We start from the raw sequence: 24,671 nt of genomic DNA, 5'->3' as shown, positions 1-24,671 counted from the left end.
ACCTTGTCCCTAAAAAAAAAACTAGATCATTGTAAGAAGCCTTTGTGATCTCCACACATAATTATATACATAGAAAGAACTTGTGGCTGGGTGCAGTAGCTCACACTTATAATCCTAGCACTTTTAAGAGTCTAAGGTGAGAGGAATGCTTGAGGCCAGGAGTTCAAGACCAACCTGGACAACAGAGCAAGACCTCGTATGTATAAAAATTAGCTGGCCATGGTATTATGTGCCTATAGTCCCAGCTACTCAGGTGGCTGAGACAGGAGGATCACTTGAGCCCAGGAGTTCAGGGTTACAGTAAGCTATGATCATGACACTACACTCCAATCTGGGTGACAAACCAAGACCCTGTCTGTAAAAAAAAAAAGAAGGAAAGAAAGAACTTGTGAGAAGTATAATACAATAAACCCCAACATGTCTGGTGTTTGGTTTCCTGGAACTCTTAGGCTTCCAGAATAATACCATAATTGGATGTTACCTCAAAACAAAAAAATATACCAAAGACAAGGGAGCACGTAAAAAAGCCAAGAGTAAAGACTCAAGGCTGCAAAAGCGGAGTACAGGAGAAACAAATATGAGAGCATGATTAAAAATAAATAAATAAAAGAACAACTATCACAAAAGCTAGACAAAGAGCAAAACAGATAAAAGTTAGAAATAGCATGGGCATCAGTAAGATTTATGTAAAGGCAGCCATGTAGGAGGTAGTCTTTCAGAAAAGAGCAGAGCCGGTTACAAAGTGGGAGAAGCTGGAACCAGCCTACGGTGGGGGTGGGGAAGGTAAGAAGGAAAAAAAAAAAAACAAAAAACACCTGAATTGGCTCTCATTAACCCTCAGCACACACAGGCTGAAAGGCTACAACAGCCTCCCAAATGGCATTGCTACACAGTGCTCAGTAGTGATGATTACCGCACAGTGCACATGCCACTCCACAGCTAAGTGGGGAACCAACGCACCACGCTGGGGGGACTGCAACCAAGACTAATCCACATACCTACGGCAAGGAGTGAGAAGGCCAGGAAAGGAAGTGTGGCTGGTACCAATAAAGCACCAGAAATGTTATGCAACAACTAACAAGAGTAGTGTTAAGTGCTTCTTCATATGACTTTAAATGGGCACGTAGAAGACAAGCTGACACTATAACCTATGAGATTCCAAGGCTTATTAAAGATAGCTAGGTAGAAACTTTTATACTCTCAAAGTGAGGACTTTGAAAACAAAGAACAGGACAACAGGAGACACCTGACCAAACCAAAGCACCTAGACCAGAACTTATGGTGTGGCCCACAAACTACTTATGTTGTTTATGGAATACAAACTAATGTGTGAAGTATTTTTAAAATACTTTTTTTCCTATGTGAAAGAGAGAAAAAACATATATATTTTCCTGGTTGATTATCTTCAGAAAAAGATAATTTCAGAGCAGAGGTTTATCTGGCCATATTAAAGCTATCTTATTTTGAAGAGACTATAGAACTCACCCTAAGAGACCAAAGTTGCTGTCTAGGAATCTTCCTACCATATTGCTGCCAACTCTAATATGACCTCTCTAATTTTACTAACCACCTGAAAGGTAAATCAGAACATGATCTCTATTTAATGAGTACTCTGAGTGAGTACAGTACAACTTGTATTTTTATAACAGCTTCAAGTTGCAATCTTTGTATTGTCCAGAAAGCTATTTTCTAAAAATTTCAGGAAAGGTTAGAGAAAATAGTAACTGAGTGCCACACCAACAAAACTTCAGTGATGGGAAAAGATAAGGAAACTGAGGACCAAAGAAGCTAAGTGATTAACCTGAGGACACATTACAACCTGAGCCAGGTCTAGAGCTGAGTTTGCTGACTCTTACTATTCCTTCTTCACATAAATAACAGAATCAATAGGCTTTCAAGTAAATATTCTATGAAACAGCTCACCCAAAATTTAAAAAAAGTGAAGGATATTCTGTTCAAGCTTGAATAACAAACTTAGTATAAGTAAAACAGAGAAGCCAATAGGAAGCCAGCATTCAGTTACAGATCATCAACTTGTTCTGCAGGAAGACACAGCACACTGGTATCTAGGGCTGGCCATAACCCACTCTATGAGTAAGATGAAATTGAAATGGGGATTCACAGTTCAGAAATGAGAAGTTGAGGAGATAAATCTTTAATCTTCCTTCCTGAAGAACTACACCAAAAAAAAAATCCCAAATTTTTAAGATCTAAGGAATGAGGTCAGGCGTCATTCACTCTTTGGTCTCACATCATGCATGTCTGCAACTCTAGCTATTTGTACAGTACCAGTTAACAAATTGTGTTCATATAGCTAAATGATTTAATCTCTCCTTAATGATTCAGTTAAGGAAGCAGAGAAATCCACAGGGTGAGTCAGAATTATTTCCGTGAAAAAGATTATAATTTAAGTTGTAATACTTAAGAGGTTAAACACCACACAGAACATTCTTTGAACCCACCAGATAGTCAAGGTTTTACTGTACTGAACACAGCATGCTTCTCAAGAGTTCCAAGTGTGAGGCCCTCAGGCCGCTTGGCACAACATTTGTCCTTGCCTGTTTCTGTAATGGATATTTATAGGCTAAGTCTAAGCAATGGCACTTATAGTACTGACTTTGACACCACAGCCACCAAGCAGTGACTAAAGCTACATGTCTAAAACCTTATCAGACAGGAAGTCAAAACAATACATACATTTCAACTCAGTTTGAGTTGTGACTTAAAACTGAAGCAATTGTTTATCACTCACTCTTGCCAGAGAGGTTTGTGGACAGGTAAAGATATTTATGATGGGGTAACAGAAGTGTTCTACATATGGAAATTGGCTATTCAATGAACAAAGCAGCAGCAACACTGTGTAAAAGTAGTATCCTACCAACTGATCTTTTCTTAAGTCAAAAATAAAGAGAAGCAAAAGGGAATAAAATATTAGGAAAATTAATTCACGTCCTCTATTGCTGTCGTCCATTACAATATTTTTCTCCTGCACTGTCATGCCTTAGGAACCCAGCTCCTAGACATTCTCAAGCATTTCTATTGTACAACCACTGCCCTACACTGTGGATACAAAATGTTATCTGCCATTCACAAAATAAGAGCAGAACAAAGGCGCTCCTGCTTCAGTGAACTACTGCGCTGCTTTAAAAACTGAAGACAGCACAAAACCATAAAGAGTCTACTTCCTTTCTAGAGTAAAGCAAGGGAAAATAAAAGATTTCATTTATGTTGGTGTAAAGAAGAATTAAAACAGAGGAATTTATTTGCTGGTTAAAACAGTAAGTTTTTAGTAGGACGTAGAGAAGTTGAGGGAGAGTTCCCTGAATAACGACAATGTTATTCCCTAGAAACTATCTAGAAGACACTGAGTGACCTAATTCTTAAAGAGTCTGGTTAATGCCTTGACTCCTAACACTTGACATTATTTTCAGTTGGTCCACTTGCCAGTTAGGGAGAAATTTCTCCTTTACACCACGATGAATGTCAAAGGAAAGGATAATCTCATTTATGCACTAAAGCTTTAATAAACAAATATTAACAATAAGATTCAAAATCCCAAAGAAAAAGAATATTTTCTATTAAATACTCAATAAGTGGGAGGTTTCACTTCTCATTCCTATGGAGCTCCCTATCTCCCACCCTAACTCTAAATAGAGCCCTGCATGGCAACATGGTCACCGACGCCTATTGTGAGAAAATGTGTGAATGAAGCCTTAACCACACATCTTCACTAAGGTCTTTAGTAACATTTTAAAGTCAATTTTACCAAAAGCAAAAATTACCCCACAGCTTACAATATTTAACAGAAAGATGTCTCACTCCCTCTTCTCTTTGTCAGGTATTGCAGAACTTCACTCACTTTCTACTAACATGTTCTGAAGAAAGAAACAAGATAATTTTTCCTCTTTCTAAAGCACAGTATTTTTGGAGTAAAATGCCAAGGGAAAAGATAGGCTCATTAAGAAAGAAAAAGCAGAAGCCCATTCTTCATATAAAATCTTTTCAGCCTCACTAGAAAATCAAAATGAAAAGCATCTGATATCTCCAATTATCAAGTTTAATTCACTTGTAGAGGTTCAGCAAGCTTTTCAACCATTGCATTTGTCAAAGTGTGTCACTGCTCTCAATTGCCTTCAATAAGCAGAAGTCGAGATGGATACTGAGAGAACATGAAGAGGACCACGGGCTGGCTGCATGACTGTAACTTCCAGATCCTTAAAAAGTGTCTTTGGGCCGGGCGCTGTGGCTCACGCCTGTAATCCTAGCTCTTGGGAGGCCGAGGCGGGCGGATTGCTCAAGGTCAGGAGTTCAAAACCAGCCTGAGCAAGAGCGAGACCCCGTCTCTACTATAAATAGAAAGAAATTAATTGGCCAACTGATATATATATAAAAAAATTAGCCGGGCATGGTGGCGCATGCCTGTAGTCCCAGCTACTCGGGAGGCTGAGGCAGAAGGATCACTCAAGCCCAGGAGTTTGAGGTTGCTGTGAGCTAGGCTGACGCCACGGCACTCACTCTAGCCTGGACAACAAAGTGAGACTCTGTCTCAAAAAAAAAAAAAAAAAAAAAAAAAAAAAAAAAAAAAAAGTGTCTTTGGCCAGGCACAGTGGCTCATGACTATAATCCTAGCTACTCCAGAGGCTGAGGCAGAAGGATTGCTTCATTTGAACCGAGGAGTTTGAAGCTGCAGTGACCTATGATTGCACCACTGCACTCCAGCCTCAGTAACAGTGTGAGACCCTGTTTCTTAAAAAAAGCATCTTTGCCTTCCTTGTGTCTCTTACCCTGGCACTCTCGAATACAAAGGCCAAGAGGGGCCAGGCGCGGTGGCTCACGCCTGTAATCCTAGCACTCTGGGAGGCCGAGGCGGGCGGATTGCTCGAGGTCAGGAGTTCGAAACCAGCCTGAGCAAGAGCGAGACCCTGTCTCTACTATAAATAGAAAGAAATTAATTGGCCAACTAATATATATAGAAAAAATTAGCCGGGCATAGTGGCGCATGCCTGTAGTCCCAGCTACTCGGGAGGCTGAGGCAGGAGGATTGCTTGAGCCCAGGAGTTTGAGATTGCTGTGAGCTAGGCTGACGCCACAGCACTCACTCTAGCCTGGGCAACAAAGCAAGACTCTGTCTCAAAAAAAAAAAAAAACCAAAAAAAAAAAAAAAACAAAGGCCAAGAGGTATGGGTCAAACTATCATCCTGGAGATGACTCCTAAGGGAATAAAAAACATTTGCTTCAAAGCATATGATGCCAGCACAGTCATCTGATGGATGGTAGGATTCCTGCACAACTTGTCTCAGCACCACACGCAACAACTGTCTACTCAATGTAGGCATTGAGGGGGAAGGAAAGAAGTTATGAGTCAGAAGGTTTTGCTGCTCATTACTTTCATATTCATGGAAAGAGATAAGACAGAATCTGGCAGAGCAACAGGCTAGGAAAAACCTCCAACATCAAAGCTGGGTGCCACAGGCAGGTAGATTTGCATACATGCAGCACTCTGGCCTTGGGACTCCATGTGCACCAGCACAGGAGGAGACAACCCTTCGTATACAGTAATCATAGAGTGTCAGGGTATTCTGCGAACTTCCAGAAAATATAATTTAATGTGTATCTGAATAAACATGGTATAGTTCGAAAGTTCAATCTTTCTTTTAGTTGTATATTTAATTTACTAACAGAAGCATGGCCCTATAAAGAATCCCATCTTCAAATGAAATCAAATGTTTCTAACTAATTACTTCCAACTAAATTTCTAGCTAAACATTTAACTGTGACTTATAAACTACCTCAGAATTAACATACATATCTATTAATCAGTTACTGTGCATGGCCAACCTATGACCTGTCTATGCATCTCTCCCATCTAGGCCCAGCCATGTCAGACTCAAGCATTCTGGTGAAAAGAAACCAATTAACTTACAAAGCAGAAAATTTCTTTTTCAGTACACCTGTAAGAGTTAGGAAGTTCTCCATATGCTAAGCCAAAATCTTAGTGATTTTAATCCTAGTTCTGCCTTGTGGCAGACTCCAAGATATTCAGACAGAATATCTTGCATCCAGTCTGAACTATTACTTACCTTTAGACGTTCAATGGCTTCCTCTCCTCCAGGTGTAGACATGATCCTCTCCTGAATACTGGTCACAGACGTCAAGCCCACTTGACTACTGAGTGAGCAGGAAGATGGGGATGAAGTGAGGGACCCCATGGATGCTGTGGAAAAATGGCCAGGGCGTTGATTCTCAGAGGCTAGCAAGTACCTATGCTTATTGTTCTGAAAATCTTTCAGATCTGGGAGATAGAAAAAAGGGAAGGCAGAAAAAGAGGGAAAGAGGGAAAGGAGCAGAGGAAGAAAAAAAGACAGGAAGGAACATCGGTGTAAGAAAGGACAGCATTGAAGCGCCAAGACGAAGACACACTATAATACAAAGACAGATTATAATTGTTTTAGATGGCAGTTCTAAAACATGTCTCTTTAATAATGGTATCCTAGAGGTTAAGAGTCATTTCTGCATTTAGAAACTTAAAAATTCCAATACAGATTAACATTGTATCTGGTAGGAGATAACCAGAGCCTTACAGGATGCTGCTTAGGCAGTTTCCCTAAACAGTCAAACTATATTCCTTCTATTCTTTCTTTTCTTGGGACACGGTCTCATTCTGTTGCCTGGGCTAGAATACAGTGGCTCACAGCAACCTCAAACTCCTGGGCTCAAGTGATCCTCCCTGCCTCAGCCTCCCCCAACAGCTGGGACTACAGGCGCACACCACCACACCCGGCTAATTTCTCTATTTTCTGTAGAGATGAAGGTCTCACTATGCTGCTCAGGCTGGACCTAACTCCTGGCCTCAAGTGATCCTCCCACTAAAGCCTACCAAAGTACAAGGATTACAGGCGTGAGCCACTGCACCCAGCTATATTCCTTCTATTCTTTCTATTGTTCCAAGTCTACAATGCCTTCAGATTTACGCTACTCTTAAATTCTAGTAGTTTGTAATAGTAAGGGAAAAATAATTATCATTTATTTATCAATAATAATCCATATCAGCCTGGCCCAGCGTTCTATGAAATTCAGCAAAAAATTCCAAGAAATGTTATAGTTAAAACAAAAATCTAAGCACGCCATAGTGTCCTTTGTGTAACAACATTTCAATATGCTAAAAGGATTTTAAAAATATGCCTTAAATAAAAAGGAGAGGTAATTGTAGAAATGACAGGGATTTTGTGCAAGCCCTGGTTAAGAGATCAGGACCAACTGATTGCCTCAATAGGGAAGAACTAGCAAATTAATGAGTTTTAGTGTATTTTCCATTCATCTACAGAGCAAGCGAAAAATAAATCTGATTATTTGCTAATTTAAGTAAGACCCTTACTTTACCTAACAGTACAATCATGGGTCACTGGTAACCCTGTGTTTTGTATGAAATGCAAGTTTTTGGGACATATTTTCATTTACTGTAACTTTTACTTTTAAATTTACTATTGGTAAAAAATAGTACTTTGGTACTTTCAGTAGTCATCCTTCTTAAATAGATGCCAGTGATTTGGTGAATTCCAATTTTAAAATCAGCTCATTTTTAAATTTGAGAATACTAATATTGCTTAAAATTCATATCAAAACTAAGTAAGTTTTCCTTAAAGGAGCTGAGTTAATATAAATAGCTGGAGAAAACATTATTAATTCTCTCTGGGTCTACTCATCTCTAATATTTAATGGAAGCCAGGGTTTGAAGCCCCTTAAAGCCAGTGGTTGCTTTAAGACAGTTTGAAAACCACCATCTGCAAATACAGAACATAGGGAAACAAGCAAAGAGGCATGTTTTAAAAAGGTAGTAGGAACTGGTGCAAAAAATTAGCCACCAGGTAACAGCAGCAGGTGGGAAAGACCAGGATGGATGGAGTTTAAAAGGTCCCACGGACACATGCAAACCCTAAAAGGAATTAAGAGAATTAGATCAAAATGGAAACTGAAAAGAAATCAAGGCTGCTTTTCTTCACAGATACAGAATTAAAACTTGGTCATGCATAGTTTCTCAGGAAATGCCACAGCTGCTCAGAAAAGAGGTAGGCAACAAGCTTGCAGGAACACCTTGAGCACAATAGCAAGAACAAGAAGGCATCTTTTCCACACCGGTTTTGTTCCGCATTGGAAATCTCAGACAGAGCTGTTCCAGTCCAAGAGTCACTTCTGTATTAGGACATTGTAATGCCTTCAAGGCCTAACCTTCTAACAGCCAGCCTATATTGGGTTTCTCCTATGTATTTCCTCACTGTCTACTAAGCCTCATTACACGCCTTTCTGTAAAAATAAACAAATCAATAAGAATCTAAAAATTAACCTTGAAATCAAGATTCTTCATTTCTTTTAAGATAACAATTCCTTGATGAATTACCTTAAAAAGGGTAAAAATTATTTCCTCATCAACTTAATGAGCTATATGGAGAAAATAATGAGGTTCACATGATCCCTTATAAACTCTCCTCATTTCAAGTATATTTTAGACCCTTAGTTTTCAAAAAATTTAATTAGTAATTTATGAAAAGGGGGAAAAATGTTTATCTAACCATCAAGCAAGCTGAGGCCCAAGATATGAATAAAATCAACTTAGCATAAGCACAGGCAAGTGTTAGCCCAACATTTGCAAAGCTCCTCATTCAGAGTTTGGCCAACTCAATTGTTTTTCATTATGTATACAAAGCCTCAGATTTACAATGCTGATTAAAAAGGATTTTTATATTAAATAATCAGACCCTGAAGGGAGCAATTCAAGAGGCAGAAAAACAAGTGTTAGTGTAATAATGATTAAAAGCAAGGGCTCCATGGGCCGGGCGCTGTGGCTCACGCCTGTAATCCTAGCTCTTGGGAGGCCGAGGCGGGCGGATTGCTCAAGGTCAGGAGTTCAAAACCAGCCTGAGCAAGAGCGAGACCCCGTCTCTACTATAAATAGAAAGAAATTAATTGGCCAACTGATATATATATATAAAATTAGCCGGGCATGGTGGCGCATGCCTGTAGTCCCAGCTACTCGGGAGGCTGAGGCAGAAGGATCACTCGAGCCCAGGAGTTTGAGGTTGCTGTGAGCTAGGCTGACGCCACGGCACTCACTCTAGCCTGGGCAACAAAGCGAGACTCTGTCTCAAAAAAAAAAAAAAAAAAAAGCAAGGGCTCCAAACCACACCACCCAAACCAACCACATATTATAGAAACTGTGGGATCTTAGACAAGCAAACCACCCAGGCTACTGGTAAAAAAAGCATAATGGAACTTTTTAAGTCATTAACAATATTAAAAGAGATAATACATTCAAGGTGCCTAAAACAGGGCCTGGCATATTATAAGCACTCAATAAATGTTAGCTGTTATCATTGTTATCATCATCTATGATGTGGGATGTAATTTAATCATCACATGGGGGGAAACTGAAGAGCAGAAGCAACAAGAGATTCTTAAGCCTCTCAACTTCACTCAAGCCATTAACTGAAATCCAGCAAAGATGCATTGCTAAATTAAGAAGGACAAAAATAGGATCATTTCTGATTTTACACTTTGCTCTGTCTGGGATTTCCCTGTTAGGATTGCCAGCATGCAAAGCTCATTTTAAGGCTGATCCAGCAGAGGCAAGTTAGCAAGTCAGAGTACTGGAAATAACCAATACACAAAATACACACATTTGCCTCCACTTCCAGAGTAATCATCGATCAACGGATCAACTGAAGGTAGGCAGGAGGGAAAATACAAGAAGGGTCAAAGTTTAGGTTCAGCAGTGACACAAAGAGGGAACAGAGCAGTATTTGGCATTTGGGAAGAAAGTTAACATTTAGAATATATTGCCATTTTTATAAAACTGTATTCATCTAAACTCAGCCTCTAATCAGTAAGAAGTAAGCCAGAAGAGGCCTTCAAAATCTTACTAGAATTTCAAGGAATATAATATTACTTTTACATTCAAAAAATAAAAATGTCATTTATTAAACAAATCCATATTCTACCATATTCCATTCTATTTGAAAAATCTCTTGAACTCACTTAAGAGAACTTCTGATGAAGCCATTATATAGGCAGATTACTGAGATTTTTAAAAGATGTATTTTGAGACAACATTATAAAATAATACTCTCTAGAAGTCTAATTCCTGAACTTGATAGAAATTGGGTCTATGGCCATACCACCCTGAACACCCCCGATCTTGTCTGAAAGCTAAGCAGGGTCAGAATGGAACTGGTTAGCACTTGGATGGGATAAATTGGACTCTTCCCCTTCATATATCCATAGAGAGCAGAGGACAGTCAATAATTTTACAGGAGGAGGAATCTTATCTAAAAGTAGACTTGAATGAGAGGTTTCTTACACATCTATTACTGCCATTACACTAATTCAGAGTAACCCATAAAACAAAAACTTCAGGTAACATTTTAATGATGTGATTAATTTCTTAGTGATAATAAGTTTAACATTACAAATAAACTTCATTGCTGATGAAAAACAGAATTGTAATAAAAATATAAGTGGTGACATATTCATGTTTTAGAAACTCATTTCATGAGTTTAAATGGATAGCCTAGTATATACTACATAAAGGAATCAATAGATCATTTCCATTGGTTTTTTTTTTTTTCATGTGCCAATGCGAATCCGATTCCATTAGGTTTTTAAAGGAAAAAAATTTTTTCCACTACTATGTAGCTTCATCAAGTTCCTTAAATTGAAGTTTATTTCAAATGTAAGAACCCTGAAGGAGAGAAGATTAGATTCTGTTGATCCTTAATTCACTTACTGTCAATAATATCTCCCAGCCCCTGAGCACGAAGAAGGTCCTTGAGCCGTGTCACCTCCTCCTTTAATTCACGGACCAGTTTGGCATTGGGGTCCTCATTGATAACAGCATTGCATTTAATTTGCTTTGCACGATCTGCATATCTAGATCCAAAAAGAAAATTCATTTCTCAGATGTTCTACTTCTCATAAGTAACATGCTTATTTCTAAATCAAACATCCTGAGTGAGTATTTATATATTTTATGAGCCCTGATAAAATAATACATTTGTATAAGTGTTTATAATACCTTATAAAGATGAGGGAAAAGGCTCAGATGAATTTAAGTGATTTGCCCACAATCACAATGGAAATAAATACCAGAGAAAGGACTCAAACCCAATTTGTCAGACTATAGCGTGTTTCTTCCATTATATCAAGTGTCTTTAATGAAAGGAGGATAGAGAGTTCCAGATTAAAGTAATGGAACTTATACAGATATTAATTTTCTTTTAGTGAACATTCTGTTGGTAATTTTTAATGGTACATGTACCTATAATTTTATTACCTCTTATGACTTCAGCATTTCTATAATGACAAATATCACAAGGATACACTTTTTATAGAAATATATATAAGAAATTTTTACTATTATCTGAAAGTTATCCAAAAACCTCACTCCAGCAATTTTAACATCTTTCCTAAGAAAAAGTTCTTGCTTTTCCCAATGAAACTGAAAATCATAAACAAGTAAATTCCATGATAATACAAATCATTGTTTCTCTAAGTGTTCTCTGTTATGAGAGGATGAGATCATTATATGCATAAATAACTACCCACACAGTATCAGAAAATCCATGGTATAAAAAAATGACTTATGATGACGATGTAGTCAATGTAGCTATTGAGATCAAATGAGAGTACCTCAGAGTGCTCAAAGTTTCATCATAGTTGATATCTGCTGGGCTCAGAGCAGCAACCATTGCAGTCCGAGAATTGCCACCTAAAAAGATGAATCACAAATATCTCAAATTACACTCATTTCAAAAGAACTTTATTAAAGGTTTCAAATCTGATGGCACAATCTCAGATGCTAAGATTTAATTAAAAGACAAATTTCTTAAATGTCCCCATGCTACTGGGTCCAGTTCTTATCCTCCCACTCTGTCTTAAATCCACTCCAATTAAGATCTCAGCCACTCTACCAAAATTGCCCTTAGCAATTGGAAAGTTTCTGTCAATGGGGATAAGCCCAAAAGTCCATTTTCAGCCTCTTCCTTCTATGGGCAACACTTGACATAGCTGGTCACTCCCTCCCTTCTTCATAAGAAGGTGCAGTGAATGAAGAACAATGACCTGAAGGTCTGAAAACATCAGCAATAAGGGGGAGTAAGGATTGACAACATGTCATGTCCTCCGAGGAGCATGGGGTTTTGAAAGACTTCAAAGGAGTAGTAGTTTAAAGCAGGTGTGGGGAGTCAGGAAGACAATTACTACACAGTTCATCCCCTGAAGTAAATGACATATGGGAAGGCACCCTGGTTTAAAAGTGAGCGAATCCAACCAGCTAAATCAGGAGTAAAAATGAAAACACACAACAAGCACTCAAGTTAGTAACATGAGTACCTAGAGATTATTCTTCTCCAAAACAGACACAGGACAATTAATTACAGAAGATAATCAGTAAACAGTTTTGAAAAAATAATTACCAAGTTAATTTTCACCAGTAGTCAACATACCTAGATTTTCTCGAAGGAGCCAAGTAAGTACAGAATCTCTGTAAGGAATAAAGTCAGTTTTCTTCTTCTTTTTACTCTATTAAAGAAAAAGGAATGGCTTTTAGCATTGTCAGGGGGTGGGGGTGGGGGGGATTCACATGAAAGGAAAACCAGTCTAAAATTCCCAAACAAATAAATTATAGTAGAATCCCATCAATATTACAATTTATCATTCACAGTTTCAATTCTTCACAATACTCAAAGCCAATGCAATATTTTTTTCTTTTTTATATTTTGAAAAATTTATAACACACAACAGTTGAGAGAGTAGTATAATGAGCTACCATATACCCATCATGCAGCTTTAACCAATCATCCTCATTAATGCCCAAACACTTTTCTATTATTTTTCTTTTCTCTGAATCTTTTTTTCAAGATATGGTCTTGCTATATTGCCCAGGCTGGAATGTAGTGGCATAATTATAGCTTACTGCAACCTCAAAATCCTGGGCTCAAGTTATCCTCCTAATCAGGCTTCCCATAATGCTGGCAATACAGGCATGAGCCACCGCACTGGGCCCTGAATCATGAGTAAGTTGCAAACATCATGCCCATTTACCCTAAACATTTCAGCAGATAAGGACATTCTCTTACACAGGAAACCATGATTAAATTCAATAAATTTAACATCGGTGCAATACTATTATCTAATATCCTGTCCATATGACATTTTTTTAAATAGCTGTGTTTTAAAATAAATCCAACACTTCACCAATAAATATTTCAGGTATATATCTCTAACAGAGAAAAAGAAAATCATGTTTTTAAAAAATATAATGACAAGACCATTACCACACTTAACAAAATTAAAAATAATTCCTTAATATCATCTAATACTCAGTCCTCAATTATTATTTTTGCAGAGGGGCAAATATGAATCCAGTGCATTCCAGGTTGGATACACAGGAGCAAGTCATTTAATTAATGCATTTACATGGGCAATCACCAAATCACCAAGGGGATTTTTGCCTATCTAGTAACTTTTGTAAAGTAATGCTCACTTGGTTTCTTTGAAAGAAAATTATGACAAAAAGGCCATTAGAGCAAGAGCTAAAAGTTAAAAGATCTAAGAAAGTGATATGATTGCTAATTCAGAAATTAAAGATTACAAGATAAATTTTCTGTTAAATATGCATATAATGTTCTCTTTATGATCTTTCTCATTATAACAGGATAAAGCAAAAAGCACCAATAAAAAGGCAATGCAGAAATGGAAAAAATTATTAGGTTATTAAGTATGAAATGTCCAATTTCCTTAAGTACTAAGTTTGATAGTTGATATATCTGACATTTCGCTTTGACACTCTCACTTTTTTTTTATTGTGAAGGTACATACTCATGCTTTCAAATGCATGGTTTGGCTTGTGATTATCATTCAAATTTTTTTTTAGAACAATTTTTGTGAAACCATGGATAAGTCGAAAATTCATGTTATTTTCAAATATGAGTTCTGTCGCAGAACCACTGCAGCCCAGACAACTCAAAATATCAACTAACTATTTGGGAAGGATGTAGCTAATGAACACATAGTACATCAATGGTTTGAGAAGTTCCATTCTGGTGACTTTAATCTTGAAAATGAGCCATGCAGGTGACCTGAGATCAAGGTGCATAATGATAAGCTGACAGCTGTAGTGGAAGTGAATCCATTTCAACCTATGTGTGAATTACCAGCAAGGTTTGAGGTTACTAGCCCAACAATACTGGACCATTTGAAACAAACCGAGAAGGTAAAGAAGCTGGATAGATAGGTTCCATATGAATTAAACGACTGTCAGAAGAGAAATCATCTTGAAGCTTGCTTTGCTGTCACGACATAAAGGTGAACCATTTCCACACCGTATTGTTACATGTCATGAAAAAATGGATTCTTTTTGACTATTGCAAGCCTTCAGCACAATGGCTGGCAAAGATGAAATGCCAAAACACAGTCCAAAACCAAATATTCATCAAAAAAAAAGCTAATATATCCTGCAGATGGGTCCCACAAAAAAAAAAAAAAAAAAAAAAAAAAGCTAATGGTAGCTATTTGATGGTCCAACGCTGTTATTCTCCACTACAGACTCATGAAACCTAGTCAAACAATTACAGCAGATGTCTACTACTACTAATTGAATGACATGATGAGGATGCTTGCAATTAAGTAGCCAAGATTGCTCAACAGAGACAAGCCAATCCTCTTGTGAGACAACACTCGACCACATGTTGCACAAACAATGCTGCTCAAACTACTGAGAGGCTGGACTTAGAAACTCTGTGTCATCCACTGTATTCACCAGATCTTGCACCAACTGACTACTACTTCTTCCAGGCTTTGGACCACTTCTTTCAAGGAAAAATATTCATTTCTCAACAAGCTATAGAAAATACCTTTCACGATTTTATCTCCACTCACTCTCCAGGTTTCTTCGCTGCTGGCATAAAACAAGCTAAGATGGCAAAATCATGTCCTAGGCACATAGTTTAATTGTTCTGCTTCTTGTTTGAGATATAATAAACTTTTGATTCAAAATTGGACATTTTATATCTAATGACTTTATATATTCCCTTAAAGTAAAATTCAATGCAAATGCTTTGCAGATAACTGCTACTCAAATCTGCTGGCTGACTACTATATTGTGATGCTTTAAGAAGCTACTAATGCAAAAGCCAGGGTTTACTGATAAACATCACCCCAGCAATCCATAGTTTTACAATCTGTTCCTGGTATAACCCAAGGTTAAACTAAGGATAATCTACTATTTACACAAGCAGAGGTATTATGAAAAAGAGTTCTAAGTGGCTGACCTCTGGTTTGTTGAGGAGGAAAGGGAGTAGGCAAGTGGTATTTTAATTTCATCTCTTATCAAAAAGGCTCATGCCTTCCCAACCCACTCTACCCACAGATGCACATTCCACCAATTAGAAAGTCATTTCCAATAGCAGGTTCAATTTTAAACTGCACAGACCTCTAGAGAGAATTAAGCCTTTTCAGTCATTCACATATTAGTGGAACAAACTTTCATTCCACTACAAAATCCTTGAGGCCTAAGACTTCAGTTTATCCTCTTGTATCCTGAACATACTATACTTTGCCCATGGCTAGTACTAAAATGCTGTAAGGTTTAAAGTATGTTAGTTACACCAGCTATAACCAAAGTAAAAATAAGCAGTATCGGTTTGCCAAAAATGGTCTATTTTCATTTCTGCCAATTAGACTAAATTAACACATTAACTGCCATGTGAGTTGTATTTGATGCACACTAGTTTTGAGCCTGGGGCCTCACGAAGCGTATATAACTCACATATCTCTTTACCGTGGGAGCTGTGGAGTATGCAGACAACTCACGCTGCCATGCTGTAGCTAGCATACATGTTATGTGATGGGTGGCCCCCTGGGTAAAACCCTACAGTTGGTTTGTGAAAATCTTACATGTTGATGTTCTTATTGTTACAATTAATATTGACTACTTAATTCTAAAAACATGGATTAAATGAATAGAAGTCAATAAATTTCATTTTTCTATTTATGTTTACCTTTAAATTACACCTAAGCCTGACAAGTCAAGAAAAACACTTTACCCATATGAACTATTTTTCAAGTTTTCATGTTACTTTTTACATTACTAATTTTCAAGTTTTTATATTACTTTTTTATTGAAAAAAAACACAGAAATGATTAAAAAAACAAATTTTTCATTAAATTAAAAAAGGATCATTTTGTTTTCAAAGTTTTCATTCTTTTTCATAATAAAACACTGTGGCCCCAAGGGAAAAAATTTTTTTTCTAGTGTGGCAGTCAATGTGTTAAGAAACAGCTAAATTAAGGAACATAAATAGAATTCAATCCTTTCCATTCAAAAATAACCCCAAATTTTAGCCATTTCTTTTCTATTTGCTCTTATTGAATTCATCTTATCTGTTCTCACATCTGTACATTTTTTGAAAATTAGTGCTTCAGGAGTTACATAAAAAGCATTACTTGGATCATAAACCTCTCTAAAAAGAAATACTGTTCAGTGTGGATGGTAATAAGCCTGATTCTCTCCCCAGTGGAAATAACAACACATCTAATTCACCAAAAATTATGCTTGTTATACAAAAACTAACATACATGCACAATACTAAACTGGATTTTGCAAAACTGATTATAAAAAATCATTTGTGAATTATTGTGATACAGAGCAGTATGGAATATTCATAGAGAAATACTTTGTGAACTTCTCCCATGATGGATATAGATGTTAATAGATGAGCAAACAGACAGGACAAGTTAGAATGACAACTAAGTTTTTAACAGTCTTCATGGTTCTGGGACTGAAATTAGATAGCTGAAGAATGTTCACACACATGCAATCAAATAGCAGGTAGATTCTGAATTTAAAGCACTTTTTCAGATAAACACAGAAAAACAGAAAAAGAGCATTACTTATTATTTTTATAGAAGTAGAAAGAATAAACAAATCTATATATTTGAAAATAGTATAAAATATTTCAATGTAAATACTGCCTCTATTCCCAATTTTACTCCTTTATAACAAACTGTTAGGTGTTCTAAATATTATTTATGCAAAAGTGTACTAGTATATTTTAGAGTATTTGCATAGAAATATAAGGAAGAGAAAAATCTACGGTATCTGGGTAAAAATGTATATGTTTTTGAGATGCAGTTAAAGATTAACTTGATTCTACAGCCTTTACTTTATGTATAACCAAAGAGAGGAAAAAAATTTTTTAATGTTTTAAATTATCCATAAACTTTCACAGTAGGAAACAAGTAAGATAATACACATAGGTTTTAGAAAATATATGCTAGTAATTTCACGAAGCCAGCTATGTTTTAGAATGGTATCCTTAAGAAATTTAATTTAGGCCGGGCGCAGTGGCTCACTCCTGTAATCCTAGCACTCTGGGAGGCCGAGGCGGGCGGATTGCTCAAGGTCAGGAGTTCAAAACCAACCTGAGCGAGACCCCGACTCTACTATAAATAGAAAGAAATTAATTGGCCAACTAACATATATAGAAAAAAAAAGTAGCTGAGCATGGTGACGCATGCTTGTAGTCCCGCCACTCAGCAGGCTGAGGCAGTAGGATTGCTTGAGCCCAGCCAGGAGTTTGAGGTTGCTGTGAGCTAGGCTGACGCCATGACACTCACTCTAGCCTGGGCAATAAATCGAGACTCTGTCTCAAAAAAAAAAAAATTTAAAAAAAGAAATTTAATTTATTGTCCTTTCAAATGGTTTATGGAACTGTCAAGAGAGTCCCATAGATCACTAGGAGAAACAGCATAAGAAAACACAATGTAAAAGCATCCTCAAATTCTCTTGTTCCTTTATTCTTAATTCCTTCTCCAAAGCATATTATATTTTCTAAATTAATTTTGGTGTGAAGTCTCATGATTCATGGGCACCCTAAACAGCCATTCTAAATTCCAGAGCCAGAAAACAAATGACGGAAAGTTTTTTGAAGGTTCCATTCATACTTATGCCTCCACACATCTTGCTGAGGATTTAAAACTGTAACAGTCAACTCTATAGCTAATTCATCTCTACCAATCTTCACTGTACCTTGCTGGTGCAGTTATCCTACAGATGAAAGCATTTAAAGGAAAGAACAAGAACACAAGATAAGCCTCCAAATAGAAAATAACATTTTGTTTAAATTTTAAGTCATACGGTATGGCTTCTCAGAGATGAACAAGACAGCATATTTCATTCTTTTCAGTAACTTAAGTGAGGTATTACACTAAATTAGAGCACAAAATGACTACCACTTCCTTAGCTTCTAACCTAAATAATTAAGTTCCTTATACAAAAATTGTTTTAGCTTTAGTGTTCCACTGTTAAGGAATAGGAAAAAAATGAAACTATTTGAAAAAAAATATTGTTGGTCCCCAAATCAATAATATTCACCAAAGCCAAACTGCTGAAAATACTCCCAACAAATACTGTACCCGAGTTAGAAAAGATTGCATATGAAAAGAATATTTTTGTGAGAGATATGAAATAAGACAGCTCCAGAGGCATAATCAGCGCACAGCACTTATATGAAATAAGGCTCAAAAAATTAGTCAGACCTAGGTCTTTGCTCTAGCTTTTACAAATCTATATTTACACTTTTATTCCCCTTAATCTCTTTTATTTGCAATACAAAGTCAAAATGTGTTACACTTAGTATCTGAAAGGTTCTAAAATGAGAAAGGCAAGATAACATAAAAAAGCCAAAAAAGGACAGCCTAATAAACAATCATAAAATATCATCAAGTGTATTTGCTCAGTAGACAAATTTGTCCTTATACTAAAGTATAAAACTTACCACCTCTGCCAAGGCTGAAATGACTTTGCCCAAAGTTGTAAGAGACTTATTAATATTTGCTCCTTCCTAAAAATAAATAACAAATATGAATGAATTATGATTAATTTCTACTACTGACACATCATATACAACATAAAATGCGTTTGCCATATGCTAACACATTTATTTATGACCACAAGTTCTAAAAACCTCTAGTCCTCAATCTTTCCTCTTCTCTACCTGATAACGTGTTTAGACCACATCCTAACAGCCGTAAAGTATCTTCACGATGTTCATGCTCCAAAACTTTACAGATGCAGCTTTCTTCCCACAACTCAACGACATGAAATTTCTGCTCTTGTGAAGAAGCATGTCAAAGTCCATGCTTGTTCTAACATCCAGATGTTGTATATCCTATTCCCATTACTATCTCTTACTTCCATTCTGACAAATTCTGCTTCTTCCTCAGAAATGCAATTCAACTCTCACCTTACCATGAAGTCCTCAACTATTTTATGATTTAACTCATTCTTTCACTGAAGTTATAGATCATGAATTGGCAAAATTTTTCTATAAAGGGTCAGATAAAAATCATTTTAGGTTCTGTGGGCCATATGGTCTCTGTCTCAACTCTGCCACTTCAGTGCCAAAGTAGCCACAGACAATACATAAAGGAATGGATGGAGATGTACTTCAATAAAACTTTATTTACAAAAATAGGCAGTGGGCTGGATTTGGTCCACAGGCCATAGTTTGCTGACCTATGTTACAGAACATTTCTTGACTAGGCCATTTATTTGGTAAAAGAAATACCTTTAATCGAGTCCCTTTGGCACCAGTTGAATCAGCTCTTTCACTTCCTGCTAGATCCACCAAGCTGATTTTACTGACCTGATAAAGAACAATAACATGGGGGCAATTCCAAAATAAGCAAAGCAGAAGCAGAAAACATTTATAGGCAGAAAATTTTTTAAAAGATTAAAGTATGGACCCTGTCTCTACAAAAAAAAAATTAAAAATTAGGCAGGTATGGTGGCGTACACCTGCAGTCCTAGCCACTGGGGAGGCTAAGATGGAAGGATTGCCTGAACTCAGGAGTTGGAGATTGCAGTGAGTTATGTTTGCATCACTGCACTCCAGCTTGGGTGACAAAGCAAAACCCTGTCTCTTTAAAAAAAAAAAAAAAAAAAAAAAGATTAAGGTATGGCAAAGACAAAATATTAGAGCTCTTAAAAAAAACAAAATGGATATATTAGAGTTCTTATTAAATACGGCACAAGAAGATAAAGACAACAAATATCATAGTCAATTTAAAGAGCATACACAGTGGACATGGTGGTGCATGCCTGTACTCCCAGTTACCGTGTTTCCCCAAAAATAAGACCTACCCATAAAATAAGCCCTAGCAGGATTTCTAAGCATTTGTGCAATATAAGCCCTACCCCCAAAATAAGAGCTACTGATGGGCGTGGCTATGCAGTGTATCTGCACAACCCAGGCATTTCGTCATGGAGCGGTAAAGAAGACGAGCAGCCCTTCTCATCTGCCCCATTGTGACAGCTACTATCCCAGAGGTGACCGGAAAGGTGCTGGCAGCCCCACCAACAAAGTCGGCTCCCCCTGGAAACATTTTTCTAGTGTGGCAGTCAATGTGTTAAGAAATAGCTAAATTAAGGAGCATAAATAGAATTCAATCCTTTCCATTCAAAAATAACCCCTACCTTCTCAGTGGAAAGGTTGGTCTCAGCATCATGTTTCTTCTGGGTGAAAACAATGGTAAACACAGCATGGGAACGGCTACTTGTTTCATTCATGTTGGTAGCTGCCACTGTCCTAAATAAACAGAAAGATGACAATGTGACAATGGAATTCTTAGATGAGAGTAAAACTGAATGGACAACAGACTCTACATTATAAGCATAACAATCATAAGCAATAGTCTTAAACTTATTCACAGATGACAAGATTGTCATTTACACAATTGCTCTCAATAATGCCTTATTTGTGAGTCTATCTAGTTACCTTCCAACTCCAAAGGCACCCTATCAGAATCATTTTTCGTATTCCAGCTTTTACTTTAGAAACCACTGATGCACGTAATTTTTATTCTTTTTGGTGCTTATACCAGAATCAATTACTACCATAGCCACTTATGTACACATAAATATATATATAATATATATACTTATATCTGTATTTTACTATGACTTTATCAAAACTGAAGAATAAAACTTAACCAAAGTTCTGACATGTTTCAGCAATGCATTATTTTGATGAGAAGAAAGATACCTAATATGCTGAAGCCCTCACTTCTGCAGCATAGCCAAAGGACTAGAGGACTCCTCAATTAAAGCAACCTTCATAGCTATAAAAATGACATCAAATCCTTAACCAGCAAAAAGGGCCTCAAAATGTGCCAAAGACCTCAGTCATTAGTCTATTTCCTACCATACCTGGCCTTGTTCCCAGCATCCATGAGGTCAGCAATGTCTGTGTAAGAAGTGACTGCCAACTTCGATAGATCCTCCACATAGGGCCCAAGAAGAGGGTGTTCACGCACACGCAAATTACCCTTGTTTTTTGGATTTAGCAAATCTCGTACTCTCTCACAGTAAATTTCCATGTAGCTTACCTAGGAACAAATTAGTAAAGTAAGTTAGAGGACTAGAAAAAGAAATCACATACGTAAAAATATTTCTTATTAAAAGCTCTATGATTAGAGATCAGCCACCTTTACAAAGTGAAATAGCATGGTTCTACAGAACCTTTTATTCCATTAACATTACTCATGGACTGCATACTGCATATGTTACAACCAGCCCTCTGGCTTTCTCAGGATAGAAGAGATAAGCAGTTTTATCTCTGGCACATACTGGCTGCTGCCTACATTAGGAAAAAAACATATTTGAGTAGCAATCAGTTATCAATATTTTTTTTAAATGTACACTGTCGTCAGTAATTGGGATTTACATCGAGGTTACTCCAAGAGCTTGAAAATAAGACTTCTATTAAAAGTTAAAACCAAGGTATGACAACAATATTCCAGAGCAGGGCAGAAAAAACAGACCAGTGACTCTAAGTCTTTAAGACTGATCACACTGTTACCAACTATGGACAATATATCCACTAGAAGGGGTATGGGTTGATCATCACGGAAGCTAAGGGGTGGCAGGACCTACCTAAAATTTGTGGGAGAGGAGGAAGCTTCAGAGTATACACTTTGTGAACTCCCACCCCATCATCATGGCAATGAATGCATCAGGCTATCATTTCTTAACCTGAGGCAATGAAACATTTAATTTATCAAATCAACACCCCTTCCTCTAATTCTATGCTCACCAAACAACAGGGTTCCAACAGAGGCCTGTCCACAAAAAGATAATACACTAGTCCTGTAAATGCTGAGTGTTCTGGCCTGGGTAATAGTTACTTCTCATGGGAAAATAACAAACCAACATGTTGGCTTTATAACATCAGCCAAATGAGCTTTACTCAAGTCTGACTTTGAAGGATGGTTCTGTTCCTGATGTATCTACAAAATCAGACTTCTAAGCAAACAAGGCTCTCAACTGGGGTAAATTCACCACAATGGGCTACATTATGAGGTTTCCCAGGAATCAGATCCTTCTGTATCACTGAGTTATTCAAGCATACAGTATAACTCCTGCATTTCAACTTTAAGTTTCTACAGATAAATTTTCAGAGTATCTGAAATAGAACCTACTCTCCATTTCTACTGTCTTTTATTTTCATTCAGTCTCTGATCTGACTATATTTTTATACTGTATTTTAAAATCAGTTAAAAAGGTTGAGAACCCTGAAATAGATCTATTATGAGAGTAAACCAACAGAACAAATATCCTTTCTGAAGTTATCCTAGAAAGTGAGATATACTTTAATCATTCTTTTTTTCTTTTTCTTTTTTGAGACAGAGTGTCACTCTGTTGCCCAGGCTAGAGTGCCATGGCGTCAGCCTAGCTCACAGCAACCTCAAACTCCTGGGCTCAAGCAGTCCTTCTGCCTCAGCCTCCTGAGTAGCTGGGACTACAGGCATGTACCACCGTGCCCGGCTAATTTTTTCTATATATTTTTAGCTGTCCAATTAACTTCTTTCTATATTTGCTATAGACGGGGGTCTCGCTCTTGCTCAGGCTGGGCTTGAACTCCTGAGCTCAAATGATCCACCCTCCTCGGCCTCCCAGAGTGCTAGGATTACAGGCGTGAGCCACAGCACCCGGCCTTTAATCTTGTGTACTTAAACTTGTACTTAAAATCCTGAATCCCAGGAAGATATTACATCTTTTAGCACTTTTCAGACAGGTCAGAAACTAAGAGGACCCAAATAATCTGAGTAAAGGTCATGTACTCCATTCCTTATTCTCTGGTATGTGAATCCATCCAAAGCCATCACTATTTCTTTTATTTCTACACCAACCATTCCAGATCCTACTTGGCAGAATCAATTCACTAAGCTCATTCTCTTCCAGGCACTGTTCTGGGCACTTGGCATATGTCATTAAATAAAACAGGACAAAGAGCCCTGCCCTAGTAAGCTCATATCTAGCAAAGGAGACTGAAAATGAACAACAAACATAAAAAATAGGCAACTTACTATGTTAGAACAAGAGTACTATGGAAAACAGAAAATAGAGCAGCGCAAGGGACATAAGGAGTGTGGGGGTAAGAGGGCAATTTGTACTATTAAAAAAGATGGTCAAGGTAAGCCTCATTGAGAGGGTGAGATTTAACCCTTTGCACTGGGATGTCGAGTGTGACTCAACACGGTTAGCATCAGTAGCAGCTTATATGTCGAGCCACACTCGACACATAATTTCACCGTGGTGGTGGTGGGGATTTTGTCTATTTTTCCAGTATCTTTTCTTGTTTTCATTGGTCTGAAAGGACAAGTAAAATGTAAATGCAGAGATGGTACACTAACTTCCAGGGATAGATTATTATTCACTAACTTAGAGCAACGTTTAGATGGAAAGCTCCATATAACCACACCTCACCCTAACAAAAAACACAAGATTGTGTTGTTCTAACAGAAAAATCAAAGGAGGAAGAAGAGAGACGATTTATATTTGCAAAACATGTGAATGTATACCAGGTCTTCATGTGGGTGAATGTTTCAAAAAATATCACACCATGAAAAGTTATAGAGATTAAAATTACTCTTTGAATGTATCAATAATTTGAAATATTAAAAAATCCAAATAAATAAGTTTGTATGAAAAGAAACTCCAGTTTTTTATTCTACTGCCACGCTTTGTAAAATCTGGGGTATTTAAAAAATTAAATCCCTAGTAGAATAAAGGAATCAAGAAAAAAGCAAGCAAGTACAAAGGGTTAAGCAGACTTGAAGGATGGGAGAAACTTAGATATCTGGGGGAAGAACATGTCAGGCAGAAGGAAAAGTAAATGTAAAGCCTCTGAGGCAAGAACATTTCTGGTGTATTCTAGAAATAGCAAAAAAGCCAATGTGGTGGAGTAGAGTAAATAAGAAGAGAAGCGGGAGAGGCAGTTAGAGATTCCAGCAAATGTGGCAAGGAACTGCAGTGTCCACTAGAGATCTATGCTCTACTCCAAGTAAGCCTAGGAACTCTGACTAATGTGAAAGAAAATGGCATCTTCTTTTATTATCTATAAGCTCAAAAATTCTATTACCTGATTCAAAAAAGAATAGTTATGAGACAATCTATTTAGAAAATTCATTTTAACATAAAATATTCTTAGAGCAGCACATTCCTCTTTTGGTATATGATAGTCGCAATTCAGAATTTTAAAATTTATAAATCTGTGCAACACTTTATACATAAAGAAAAAAAAACAAAAGCAACCAAGTGGCTCAACTAGGAATTGTGT

General features: G+C 37.1%; 1 protein-coding gene across 9 annotated transcripts in view; it reads right to left on the bottom strand.

The window, feature by feature from the left end:
• Positions 1-24,671, bottom strand: part of KIF1B (kinesin family member 1B) — a 148,318-nt gene that overhangs the window by 82,103 nt on the left and 41,544 nt on the right. For 3 of the 9 annotated variants that reach the window (XM_012791428.3, XM_075993895.1, XM_012791431.3), the window contains exons 6-13: positions 21,260-21,438; positions 20,528-20,639; positions 19,620-19,697; positions 18,828-18,893; positions 12,495-12,570; positions 11,680-11,758; positions 10,778-10,920; positions 6,081-6,214 (exon numbers count right to left, since the gene is read on the bottom strand). In XM_012791428.3, coding sequence (XP_012646882.2) covers positions 6,081-6,214; positions 10,778-10,920; positions 11,680-11,758; positions 12,495-12,570; positions 18,828-18,893; positions 19,620-19,697; positions 20,528-20,639; positions 21,260-21,438 — 867 coding nt within the window. Of the gene's footprint in view, positions 1-6,080; positions 6,293-9,671; positions 9,714-10,777; positions 10,921-11,679; positions 11,759-12,494; positions 12,571-18,079; positions 18,098-18,827; positions 18,894-19,619; positions 19,698-20,527; positions 20,640-21,259; positions 21,439-24,671 lie in introns of all 9 variants that reach the window. The other 6 variants (XM_012791427.3, XM_020281763.2, XM_012791426.3 and 3 more) reach the window with 4 other exon arrangements.

This window comes from Microcebus murinus, chromosome 2 (assembly GCF_040939455.1).
Source record: "Microcebus murinus isolate Inina chromosome 2, M.murinus_Inina_mat1.0, whole genome shotgun sequence".
Lineage (NCBI taxonomy): Eukaryota > Metazoa > Chordata > Mammalia > Primates > Cheirogaleidae > Microcebus > Microcebus murinus.
This window is presented reverse-complemented; position numbering and strand designations above follow the sequence as displayed.